General features: G+C 33.9%; 1 protein-coding gene across 11 annotated transcripts in view; it reads right to left on the bottom strand.

Moving 5' to 3' along the window:
* Positions 1-236: 236 nt before the first annotated feature.
* The window catches only part of LIMS1 (LIM zinc finger domain containing 1), a 154321-nt gene continuing 141368 nt past the window's right edge, over positions 237-13189 (bottom strand). For 6 of the 11 annotated variants that reach the window (XM_019715012.3, XM_019715011.3, XM_019715013.3 and 3 more), the window contains 9 exons: positions 11555-11621; positions 10582-10702; positions 9988-10137; positions 8438-8588; positions 7829-7921; positions 6990-7038; positions 5563-5638; positions 5169-5361; positions 237-2964 (listed from right to left, as the gene is read on the bottom strand). In XM_019715012.3, the coding sequence (XP_019570571.1) occupies positions 5214-5361; positions 5563-5638; positions 6990-7038; positions 7829-7921; positions 8438-8588; positions 9988-10137; positions 10582-10702; positions 11555-11621 (855 nt within the window). In that variant the 3' untranslated portion in view covers positions 237-2964; positions 5169-5213. Of the gene's footprint in view, positions 2965-5167; positions 5362-5562; positions 5639-6989; positions 7039-7828; positions 7922-8437; positions 8589-9987; positions 10138-10581; positions 10703-11554; positions 11622-13189 lie in introns of those variants that run through there. The other 5 variants (XM_074332324.2, XM_074332323.2, XM_019715010.3 and 2 more) reach the window with 2 other exon arrangements.

The following is a 13189-nucleotide window of genomic DNA, read 5'->3' as shown; positions in this document are numbered from 1 at the left end:
CCAATCAACATCCATCCATATTGTCACAAATGGCAAGATTTCCTTTTTATGGCTGAATAATATTCGTGTGTGTGTGTGTGTGTGTGTGTGTGTGTATGTGTCCCATGCTTTTTTAATCCATTCACTTACCTATCAATGGACACCTGGGTTGCTTCCAAAAGGGTTTTCTTAAACATTAGTCCTATCTTCTCATAGTTCTGTCTCAAAGCCACTCAATTTAAACAATGCACAACAGGTCATTGTTAATAATTATGAACATTTATTAAGTACCAAGCGTACACTGCAATGGTTGTTATATAAAAACATAATTACCAAGATAGTGTCCCTGCCATTGAGCTTACAATCTAAAATGAAACACTGTAAGAATGCTGTAAGCCTACCTCAAAATTTCCTTAACTTAGAAATGGCTATTTTGGCAAATAAGTGAGGCAAAATGACCTATTATTTCAGGTACCATGTTAATAAGGCTTTGAACATGATCCAAAGAATGTTTTATTTGTATCCAGACATTTTCCCCAATTATATTAGGCTTGGTAAGAAAAAGAGCACTTAGGAATTTGGTAAAAACAATGAATTATTTAAAATTGCCTTGCAGGACTTTAATCAAAGATATGCTTACTAACCTGAGTTTTTCCACAGCTAGGGAAAGCTCCATGAAAAATATCATGAAATAAATCAAGTTTGTCTTCTATTCTACTTACAACTTTTCAACTTCTTCCTCCTTTCCCACATGTAAGGGAACGATGGCCCTACTAAGGAAGAAAGTACTGTATCTAGATAAAATACGCTAAAGTATTAGAGACTTAATAAGTTCAACTTCTAGGAACTATTAATTCATATGTTAAGAGTGAGCAAGGATAGCAGTGGGACCTCTGGCTACAGGAGAGGCCTGGCTATATAAGATAGGTAATCAAAGCAGCTGAGCTCAGTCCATGCATCTTCAAAGTGATAAGAGAATATAGGTAAACGGTTACTTTTCTGCTCCGTACTTCTGGTGTAGGGGTATTTAAGAGTTTAGCATCAAGACCCTATGCTGCAAACCCTGTCCTATTTTGCCTGTATCCATAGTATAATATTCAATACATGCTTTCAAGTTTTTCATTGCTGGTCATAAATCAGCTGACAAAGGCACATCGAAGGGATTTTGATTCTTCCTGTGAAATGCAAAGACTGTTTTAAACTTCTGAACACATGCGGTATTAAACTATAAATATTGATTATTTTCAATCATTTGTAATTCTTTGAATTCTGAAAGAAGACTAAAAGATAAAGTACTTCATTATAAGTTATCTCAAAACTGAAACAAAAGTTCCCTTGTAAAGTGCATGCACAAATGTTTTAATACATGCATACAAATATTTTAATGCCTGAGTGGTAGCATCCTGAGGTGATATTTTTAATGGCAAAACAACATTTTAGCAATTTTTGGAAAAACCAGTAATTTTCCCCTTGGAAATCCATCTTGGCAACTTTTAAATAACAACACAACAATATTTAATGTGTTCACAAAATTTGCTTTACATACAAGTTTATCGAGAAAGAATGACCTAGAAACTTCAGAATAAAACTTTATCATTTATAAAGTAGAACTTACTACTTTTAACCTAAAATTGACACTTAAACATCTCTCTTGCAATTTAAAAGTCATTTATACCTCTTACTTATTATAGCAAATAAAATCCAATTATGAAATTTGAAATGAAAAACTTGACATACATAGAGACATCATTCTCTCCTAATATGACAGAAATTAATTTTAATGTGTTTCCTAAAAAGGAGATAATTTTTTTTTTTAAATGTAACATAGCTGTGGTAAATGAATTCGAGTTTATAAATCTCAACCAACGCACTTATTTTTCGTTGGTACTGTATGAAACAGCTAGAATTCCTGATTAAAGTATGTGTTTTTCTAAGGCAACGCAAGTTTATATATAAAGCATAGATAGTAACATGGTTATAAAGGCAATATGACCAATACATAAACATTCACTTTCTAAGTGATACATTCCAACCTACATAAAATTTAATTTCATATCCTATTCTAAGAGTACATCTTTGACCTTAAGCTTAGAAGCATAATTGCTGTAATACATTAAAAAATACTTCATTTTTCCAATATTGCAAAGTATACTGTATTTTCAAATACATAGAATACATTTTTTTGCACAAAATGTAAAAAGGCGTACTATTAGCTAGCTAAAACTACTGTGTTAAGAAACTGTATGAAGGAAGACGTTCACAAGGAGAACAAAATATAAAATTAAGCATAATTATTGCATTAAAAAAAAAATCAAGTAGTTCTGAATACACTTGTTTCTTGTCTTAGTAATGTGTATATTCATTTTATAGCTACCAGTCTGATAAACATACTAAGATACCATAAGATTTGTTTTCTTGGTTATTTTTCTTCACTATATCCTCCCCAACAGCAGTTGGAATTAATTTTCTTTTGAGTACCAAGTACAAGTTTATAGTTTTTAGCTGAGACATGTAAAAGCTAACTCCTTACTTTCATTTTTAAAAGTTACATTTAATTTTTTTTGCACCTTAATTAAAATTTAACATTTGACCATGTGTTTTTTGCTATTAAGTATAGTCTACATTTTAATAAATTGGAACGGGTTATTAACAAAGGCAAATATTCATTTCATCTGTGTTTTAAATATGATTACACAAAGTTTTTTTCTTTTTTAATGAGCAAAAGGAGATGAAGAAAACCATTCACGTAGGTCCTCTTCACTCTCAACTATTTTGAGAGACAGGTTTAAATAAGAGTGGATCAAGTCAATAATGTTGGTACACGTGATCTCTTATCTTTGCATAGAAGAGAAAAAATAAAATAAAGGAAGTTATTTCCTTCCTAAGGTCTCGGCTAGTTTCTTAAGTCTTTTCTTCAGCTCCAGCGGAAATTTCTCATAGCACTTCTTACAGACTGGTTTCATGTCAAACTCCACAAATTTATTCCTAAAGATAGTAATAAAATAAAATTAGTGAAAATATATTTAATAGACATAAATAATGTGAAATAATTTTACTGAAATAAATGCAGCTACTATATGATGACGTGTTAGCCAAAAACTATGATTCTAATCTCAATTCTTGTCAATGTGGTAAATGTAAAAAAATTCACAATATTTGAAAAAATTGTCCTTATAAATTGATCTTATACATCTACCTGCGTAATACAGAATGTGTATTACATTTTTGTCAGTGCTAAGTATACAGGCAATCCAATGTAAATATAATTCAGGGAACTAAAGTCAGTCACATTTTAAAGTACCATCAGAACACTTTAAAGAATAGTTATTTAAAGCAAAGAATTATTATTTCTGTAATTTGAATGATCCTCTCTTTATTAAAGGCAAAATAATCTTACTTAGTATTTTAAACTAGGTAGCTATGAGGTTTCATCTTTCCTGGCATAAAACTGCTTCCCTCCTACCCCAACAACAAAAAAAATCACCTTACAAACTCATCTTTTAAAAAATCTTAAATCATAATGGGTTTGGGTTGGTTGTCTGACAAGAAGATTGCTAGGGGAAATATAGGAAAGTTTATAATCACTCTTAATGAATACAAGTGAACTAGATTGCCTGTGGTTACATTTTGTGAATGGCAGCTATATGGAAAATTCAATTATTTTTAAGAGCTATAGCAATATACATTAACAATGTATTTGTAAAACAGTTCTGGAGAAGACAAATTTTCAGATGGCCTCCTATCTGTAATGTATTTCTCTAATCAGTAACTACAACAGCTTACTACTGTTGAAATCTAGGGTCCTTAATTGTGAATTGACTAAATGCACAAATTTATAACTTCATTTTCTGTGAAATTATATTTAAGAAGCATTTGTGGAATAAGTCCGGTGGTACTTTGCATCTATGACAATTGTTTAAATCCGCTGATATAAGTTTAAAGAACAACATTAATAAAGTTAATTCTCAACCATGTATTTAAAATGAAAAATATTTTATTTTAAAGCACCACATGGGAATTATTTTCTAGCTGTTTTTCAGAGATCCTAATGCTGATAGTAATTCAAATGATGTTACATTTCAAATGGCAATGTGACTTAAATAGTACTAGTTAGTTAAAAACTACTCCCAAAGACTTCTTAGAACAAAAAAGGTATTAAAACTGCCATTTTAAATTTTTTTAATTTGTTTTTATTTTTAAGTGTGTTTTCCAGGACCCATCAGATCCAAGTGAAGTAGTTGTTTCAATCTAGTTGTGGAGGGTGCAGCTCACAGTGGCCCATGTGGGGATCGAACCGGCAACCTTGTTGTTAAGAGCACTGTGCTCTAACCAACTGAGCTAACCGGCCGCCCAAAACTGCCATTTTTTAAAATGAAGGAAATAAATTACACTGCCTTCAGGGATTTGGCTAAGCAAATCTTCCACTGTTTTAATTTTATATTTGAATTTTAATTCCTCTTTATAGAAGGAAATATGAAAACTGAAAAAAATAAAAGAAACTTTTAGAGCTCAGAACACAATGGTAACTAACCATAAAGGAAAAAATAGGACAATCATACTAGTAAGTCTACGGAATTTCAAAGACTGAAATAGTTTCCATAAAAATCAGGAATAAAATAGAGTTTGGAAACATCAAGAAAATGAATTCATTAACAGTCGCATATGGGCATTTAATGAAAATATATATACATACACCAAAGATAGTAGATACCTATTATGTACATTAGATGGTGTTTGCTTAGATCTGAAACACGCTAAAAGGATTTAATACAGAACTCAGAACATGAGATACTTGGAATTTAGCAATTAAATTATTTTAGGCAAAGAAACAAAAAACCAGGATTTTAAAAGCTGCAATTTTCAGACAAAAATATGTTAAAACTTTTCCCAGTATAGATTAACAGATGTAAATTCTACCCTCTGAATTTCTTAAAAAAAAGAAAGAAATCTATCCCATATTGTGATTTAAAAAAAGATGAGGGAATCTACAGATGAAGGGAAATAAGTGAAGTACAAGTTGGCTTAAGTGTGAACCTTATTAATTTAAGCTCTACAATTAAAATTATCATGTAAAAGGACCAACTCTCCACAAGATAAATACTTTATTTCGATCTCTGGCGACTACAAACACATGCAAAAGAAATTAAAAAAGAAAAGACAAAAACAGAACAATATTCCAAAGGACTAACCAAAGAAGAAAGTAGTGAAAATGATGACAGAAGGGACAGAAAAGTTTACAAACAGACTGGCTTTTTCTTTTTCTGCTTGTCCTTATCCTTTGCTTCTCTCTCCCGTTTGGCAAGTCGCCTCTTAAATTCTTCTGGCATTTTCTCATAACAGTGTTTGCAGACTGGTTTTAGATCAATTTCAACAAACTTATCCCTTTGAGTAGGACAAAGAAGGAATAGAAGAAAGAACAAGGAACAATTAAAGGAAGAACTTTTACTGTCAGAAGGCCTGAATAGCAAGAAGAAGGAAAAAAAAAAATCAAATAGTTCTCTTTTTTAAAACTCTGTGTTTCTAAAAATGTTACCCCCAAGTTTTCAGTCTTAGGACTCACACTGGAGCAAACTGTAGACTTACTTGAGTGTTAATTTAGTGTTGCAGGTAGAACAAGCAAAACAGTTCACGCACCAGGCCTTGTTAAGAGCAGAGACCACTAGAGGAAGAAGAAAGGCATTTGGTCACATACACTGGTATGACAAGTGGAGGAGCTTAAATTTTCAACTTCAAAACAGAATTAAGGTTATTTCCAAGACACTTGGAAGAGGTTCTCAAGAGGTTTTCTTGCCAAAGAATCACATAGCTAAAAACCTCAGTGGTGTTAATTAATGTTTATTGAATCAATCAATTTTATTAATTCACTTTTTCACATTATTAAAAACATAGAAACTGAACACTTAATTTATGTCTTCCGTGACTGTGGGCTTCATCTTAGGGAAGATTATTATTGCCCTTCTCAATCTTTATTTACAGTTAACTTTTTTTCCCTTTTCTTTGACTATTCTATGAGGCACGTAAAGGGTATGTACCATGTCTTCATACCAAAGCTTACGTCTCTCACTCCTGTGGGCGATGCAGTGTAAAATGTAACGTGAATTATGTCACTCAGACGAGCTTTTCTGGCACAGTGCTTGCCTACCAGCACACTTTCCACTACTTTTCTATCCCTACTGCCATTGGTCCAACAAAGAAAGATGGAATAGAGAATTAAAGAAAAAAATCCAGACATTAACATATTCACCTATAGGAGTCTTTTTTTCCAAAGCTGAGCATTTCCTTTGAAAGCTTCTTTCACTTGGCAACTGTCCCACACAGGAGGAAGGTTTATTTTCAGTGGCACTAAAGATTGCTTCCCTGAACTGATCCTTTGCAAACTGCTTATAGGCTTTGTTTCAGAAAGTATTTCCCAAGTTAGGTTCTCTACTGAGAACCATGAAGCATGCTGAAAACAGGAGTGTTTAAAACTTTGACAGGAAGTTTCTGGCAGAATTATGCTAGCAACCATTAGTAAACACAGCTGCTTCCTTTCTGTTCCAGTCAATCAGCCATGCCTAATTCCCAAGTACAAGGGTGGTAAATCCTAAAAATGTCTACAGGCAACTGCCCGGTTTTAGCATCTGCAAGGTTAAAGGGACTCTTCATAACGACCGTAGCGGATTAAACTGTTCCTAATAAACACTGCCCTACAGCTTCCAAGTTATATAATTCCAGGGAAAGGAAAGGGAAACAGGACTCAGGGTTCGTGATGATCACTTGCCACGATTCCTAGTGTAACAACCCTGTGGCTCTGGCCTAAAGTATTATCATAAATGAGTAACAAATCCAACTCTTAGGCGATTATCATCACATTGCTATAAATTACTGGGGAAATTCACCAAAGAAAGAGAAAAAGTAACTGATAATGATCACATTCTAAACAATAACAATCATCAACCTCTTTCCATTTTCACATTACTCAAGTGTTTTTGTGTCAATATGGTGCCATGTAAAATCCTCCAGTTACTTACCATCACCTTCTATAACACGGTTGCAATGGAAACAAACATCACCAAATAGCTGAAAATGAAAAAAAAAAAAAAAAGTGGTAAAAATTCAGGATGTGTTAGAACTAAGTTTTAGAACACCAAACATTTAATGGAATTTCCGTTATTTCTACCACTTAAAAACAAATAGCTGATTACCAGATTTTACCATTACTAGAGAAAACAAGTATAAGTTCGCTGACTAATTTTTACTTCTCACGATGCAAATAATTTACTTTTCGTCACTATCAAAAACAAAAAAGGCTCTAGAAATGTCCCAGATTTAAGGAAGCTAAAGGAACATGACAACCCTAGACTGGGTCTAGTACTGGAGTGTAAAAATATCCTATAAGGACATTATTGGGTCAAGTGACAAAATTGGAATAAATTAAAGTATTGTATCAATACTGATAACTATGGTTACCTAAGAGAGTTCCCTATTCTAAGGAAATATACATTGAAGTATTTAGGGGTAAAGGACCACAATGAACTTATCAAATGCTTCAGGAAAAAAATGTGTCTATCTGTATATATATATATTTATTTATAAAGGTATGTGCATTTACAGAAGTGTGTGTTTTTATAGAGAGCAAACACATGCAAATGATGAAGCAAACGGTGAATCTGAGTAAGAGTTATATAAGTATTCTTTATATTTTTATTTTACAATCTTTCTGTGAGTCTGAAATTATTTCCCCAATAAAAAGTTAAAACAAATCTCGATAGCCCAATGTACATTTTCCAAGAGATTTCTTTGTAGCTAAAATATTGATAAGCTTCAATTCATAAAAGTCTATCTAGTATCCACTGGGTACAATCAATACCTGGTTATAGTGGGTTTCACAATATGCCAGGCCCTTCCTTTCATAATGGCGATGTCCAAGAAATGGCTTTTCACACTTGGCACAAACAAAATGCTGAAAAAAAATTGCTACAGGTCAGTTTTGAATTGCCATATTTTACTGATTCAATGAAGTAAAACTCCAAAGTTAAACTATCCTCACAGAAGATACATGAAATTTTGAGGTAGTTGTTTCATTTGGCCATAGGTAATCCTGTCGTACTTCCAGTCTTAATTCAGTGTCTTTCACAGGTTAATTTAGGACACAGCCTATTCAAACATGACGGAATGAGAAAAGAGGTGAACATCTTAGCAGCATCTGTAAGCGAGGGCTGCTGGACATGGACCATGACACTTCTTGCCTTAAGAAGATTTAAGAATAAAAGAGCACATCCTATATCATTACTGAGAGATCACAAAAGCAGTATATTCTCTATTCTTAATTTTATACAAAGTCAGTGGTTTTTTTTTTCCAAAGTCAGTTATTTTTAAAATGTCCATATTTAATCTTTACGATCTCCTAATCTTGCTAACACATCTGAACGATGGCAATTCAAAAGTACTGGTTACCCCTGCACCAGTGAGAACTCACCTCCACGTGCCACTGCTTGCCCATGGCATTTACCACACGCCCTTCGATGGGTCGCCGACAAGCGCCACAGATGGGGACACCCATTTTATCATGGCAGGGCAAGCAGTACAGTTCTCCCTTCAGCTCCCGGGCATCAGCAGTCAGCTCCTTCCTGTTCATGACAAAGATACCCATCGGAATGATACCACCAGACAGAAAGAGACAGGCACCAAGGTGGCTAACACTTTTTAGAAGGTTTTTGAAGGTATCACTATAACACTCCCTATAACTTCTTTTTCAGTTATCAGAGTAACCAAAATTAATAGGTTTGAACAGGTTTTAGTTTCCTATCAAAACATCAATACCACAGAATAATGATAAAATGTACCCATAAGTCAGATACATACCAACACACTGGTCATGTTTATCATTTCTTATCTATTATCACATTATAGTCCATTTGTCTTCCTTTAAAAGCTAGAGGAGAATAATCACAGTACTGAGGATAGACTCAGGGATATTATCTTCCCCAAATAACTGAGGAGTTTGGAGACTAATTCCATTTACTAATAATTATTTAAACTGTCACAAGCTTTTAAGAACAGTTATGGGTTAACAGGAAATAAACAAATGAGCTGTCCAGAATTTTCTGTCTCCAAATGCTTAAGTAAGCTATTATTTTTCAGTCTCCTGTGTCAATAAACATACCAAAGATAGCCCCAGTTAGCCAAATGGACTTGTTTGAATTTCATCTGTTTAAACAATTCTTTCGAAGTGCTAATGAAAAATGAGAAACATCCCACCAGAGGGAGGATAGGCAAGAAGACCAGATGAGGCACAAACTGATAATCACAAAAAGATGAGGTGGCTGTACATCCACCATGAAGCTGTTTGTTTAACCCTTAGCTTACCTAATCTCTTCCCCTATTACAACTTAACATGGAAGTGCATACTGCTTATTATGGTAGAGTACCTTTTGCCTTTAAATTTGTACACTAGATAGCAAATTCAGAAATCATAGCCTAACAGTTTATGAGTTTTTCAAGAAAGAAAGATTCCCTTTAGATGTAATTTAAAATATTTCGAGACAACACCCCAATTATTACAACTGTAAAAGATATATATATATATATATATATATATATATATATATATATACACACACACATATATACAAAAATAAGACTTTTTAAAGCTTTTCTTTCTTTCTTTCTTTTGATCCTGCATTAGAAAAACACTTCTGGGGATGACTGGGGATATTTTAACATGATCTGAATATTTCAAGGTATTGTATATGTACCTGTGCACACACACACAAACACCACACACACACAAAGTGTGCTGCACACACAATCAAATGTGGCAAAATGTTAACGGTGAAAGTAAATGAAGGGTAAGTAGGTGTTATTTATATTATTCTCTTGACTCTTCTATAGCATCATTTAAAATTTTCCACATTAAAAGTTGGAGAAAAATAATTTGGTTTGTCAGAGTAACTGAAATACAGATGAATGTGATCTTTTACTTTATTTCCACTATTTGTGCAATAAAGAAGAAAGGCATGGCGATACCCGCAGTTGGCACAGTTGAAGTGGTCTGGATGGTAAGGGTCATTCTTGAAGATCAGCGGCTGTTCATCGATGATGGCATGGCACTTCTGGCAGATGTATTTTCCAAGGCCCCGGGCTTTCTCACGATTGTGACACGGGCGACACAGATGTCTAAACAGAGCCAAAACTTCTTTAGAAACTGAAACTTAAAGTCTAAGGTTCCTCCTAACAATTAAAAAGAAATATGCTTCCCTTTTCCCTGAAAAGAAATGAAAGAAACCATTTCTTTCACTGCTGACTTAATAGAGCAGAATCAAGCCACTATTTTAAAGAAGAAAAATGATTTATTCCTGTCCAAATAATCTGACTGACCTTTAAGAAACTCCATTTTAAGTACCCATCCCCCTTTTGTCGGCCCTGGAACACATGTGGCAGACGACCACTGCTGCCCTCTCCTAACAGGCACCAGACAAATCAACACACTGCAGTCTTGAATCTCTCAACCTTAAGTTCAGTGTCCTAAAGCACCGCCTTACAATCCATGAGAAAATATAAATGACCTTGTAGTTGTCACTTTATCCACCCACACTTGACAAGGATAAAAAAAACTCCTACCTCCCAGCATTCTTGACAAACCCGATATCTGCCAGCACTTCCTGGCAGAGGTCACAGCGGAAGCACTCAGGATGCCAGCTGTTATTCATGGCTTTGATAACTCGGCCAATGATGAATTCACCTATGGGGAAGTAACACACAAAGGATGTCCAGTGTGGCATCTTATTGCTAAAAGCAGTAAGGGAAAAAACATGAGGGGGGAAAAATGCATTTAAACCTTTCTCACAAATTGGGACTTTTTATGTATGTGTCCGCCCCAGTGAGCACTGCATTAGAACAATGTTTTCTATTGCATCTAAGCCCTTGTTTTGGTTCTGTAGCTTGATTTCTGGGCTGTCTTATCACATCTCTGAGTCTGGCTTTCCTTTTCCAAACAATGTACTGGGCTCTCGTGAATGCCTTTTGGTAATTTCTGTTCATCACGAACACACAAAACTGAAATGCGCAGCACATTTTGTCACCCATGCTTAATTTCTTCTTTCATTAAGCCTTTACAACATTCTACTCAGTTTCTCCAATCTCTAGACACCTTCTCGTAGAACTGTTCGCAACCAGTAAAGAGGCTAAGATGCAAGCAAGTCCAGCACTTGTGTAACACACAGCAATCCGTCAGCATTGCGAGCTCCTCGCTGGTGGCTTCCCTGTCTTTCCTGGCAAACCCAGAAACAAGGAGGTAACGTCTGCGTTAACAGGCGAAAAAGAACATTTCAAAAGACCACCTAACAGAAAAGCCCTAGGCAGTCCTGAAATACCTTCACACTAGATATCCTTAAACATCTGTTCTCTCTGGGTTTTGATCCTCTTCCAGTTTGTTACACGAGTATTAGTATTAGGAAAGAGGGCTGGTAAAGTACATAAACACTATTTATAACGAGCACCAAAAACCCTTGTACCGCTGACACTTTAGTAGTGTTAAATAACTTAAATAATTTTGACACTTACTTTTTATTTTGCATTCAGCAGTAAAACTTACCACACTGATGACAGCAAGGAGCAAAGAGCATCTGAAAATCATGTTCGCAGTACTTCCTTCCTTCAAACTGAAATAGAAAAGTACCAGCAACTTGTAAATATGAAATAATCAGAGGGTGAATATAACCATTCTATAGAGACATACAGGAAAGATGTGCTTGAACTGAGAGCTCTGCCCTAAGAATTTATAATTCTACTATGATTTTTAAAAGCAGATACACTTTTGTACCTTCCATATATCTACATGTGGGCACAGGAAAGATACAACTAGAATATTGTGCCTCCAAAGTTTGGTGACCCAGACTCTATGCTTAATTGTTTTTTGGCTCACATATTCCACCCTTAAGAATGTGATGAAAGCTACAGACCTCGCTCCCCAGAAAATACAAACATACATACAAACCCCATTCCACATTTTAAAAGGATAAGATCCAAAATATTTTACCGTCAGCTTAAATATTTGTAAAAGGTAAATATCCTACCGTATCTTAAATTTAAACATTTTTAAATGGGGCCAAAACCCTTTTAAAATGTAAATATATTCATTTTTAATAGTTAGAAAATTTGCATCCTTCACTTCTTTCCTTGAACTGTTTTCATTTCCCTCGAAGTTTTGTCCTAGTATGATATTTTTTATACTAAGGTCTCTGACTGCCTTACTGTACTTCATTGCAATTAAAATTTGTTTTACTTTCTGAATCCATAAGGCTCTAACAGGTGATACTCTTTTTCTTCTGGCTTAAGTTATCATTAAAATGATTATTAGTATACAAATGATGAAAACATTTTACAAATGTTAAATTTTATTTTTTACTATTTAAATATTTACTTGAAAAGTTTATCTTAATGAGATGAGCAGAGCTACTCTTTCCTCTCAAATTATTTCATGCATCCATGAATAAATATGACTTATCACTGGAAGAGTCAGGGTTCAACATTAATTCTAGATTTATTTTCTATTTTGGAGGTTGCTTTCACCCTTTTCATATAAATAAGTTGTGGGAATTACATAATGTCTTCCTTTGATTCTTTGAGCTCCTTGTAAGTTATATGTAAAAAAATCATATACTCTTTATTAAAATCCACTTTTAATAATGTATCAGTTGTCACCTTAATTTACTCAATTATGAAAATTATCTGCAGATTAACTCATTCAACTTAGTCAACATATCTACAATAGTTTAATTGGCAAACCAGCCAAAGCTGATTTATTTTGTGTCAGAAAGTCTTAACTTCATTTTTTAAATTCAAATGAATAAACTCCAACACATTTAAATGAATGATTTTTAAAAGTTACAAAGGTAAGATCAACATGCTATTACTCAATACTCTTATAATGTAATGCATTGTAATGTGTAGGCCAAAGTAGAAGTTATTTATGAAGTGAGATATGTTCCTCTGTTGAATATACGTATATTATGTACATGTATAGAAATCTGATGTTTAGCCTCTAGTAGTAATTTTAAAAGAAATCAAACATAAAAACTCAGAAATAACTCCATTAATTTAGTTAGAAACGATCCACTTTTTACCTGCCACCCAATCTTAATCAGTGATGGACGAATGGTCTCAGAACTGTGTCTCAATGACCATTTAACTTTAATAGGAAAAGACTGGTTGATAATAACAACGCATC

Source organism: Rhinolophus sinicus, chromosome 2 (genome assembly GCF_057876585.1).
Source record: "Rhinolophus sinicus isolate RSI-liver-muscle chromosome 2, RSI-T2T, whole genome shotgun sequence".
Taxonomy (NCBI): Eukaryota; Metazoa; Chordata; class Mammalia; order Chiroptera; family Rhinolophidae; genus Rhinolophus; species Rhinolophus sinicus.
The sequence above is the reverse complement of the archived record's forward strand: the minus strand, read 5'-3'. Positions and strand labels throughout refer to the sequence as shown.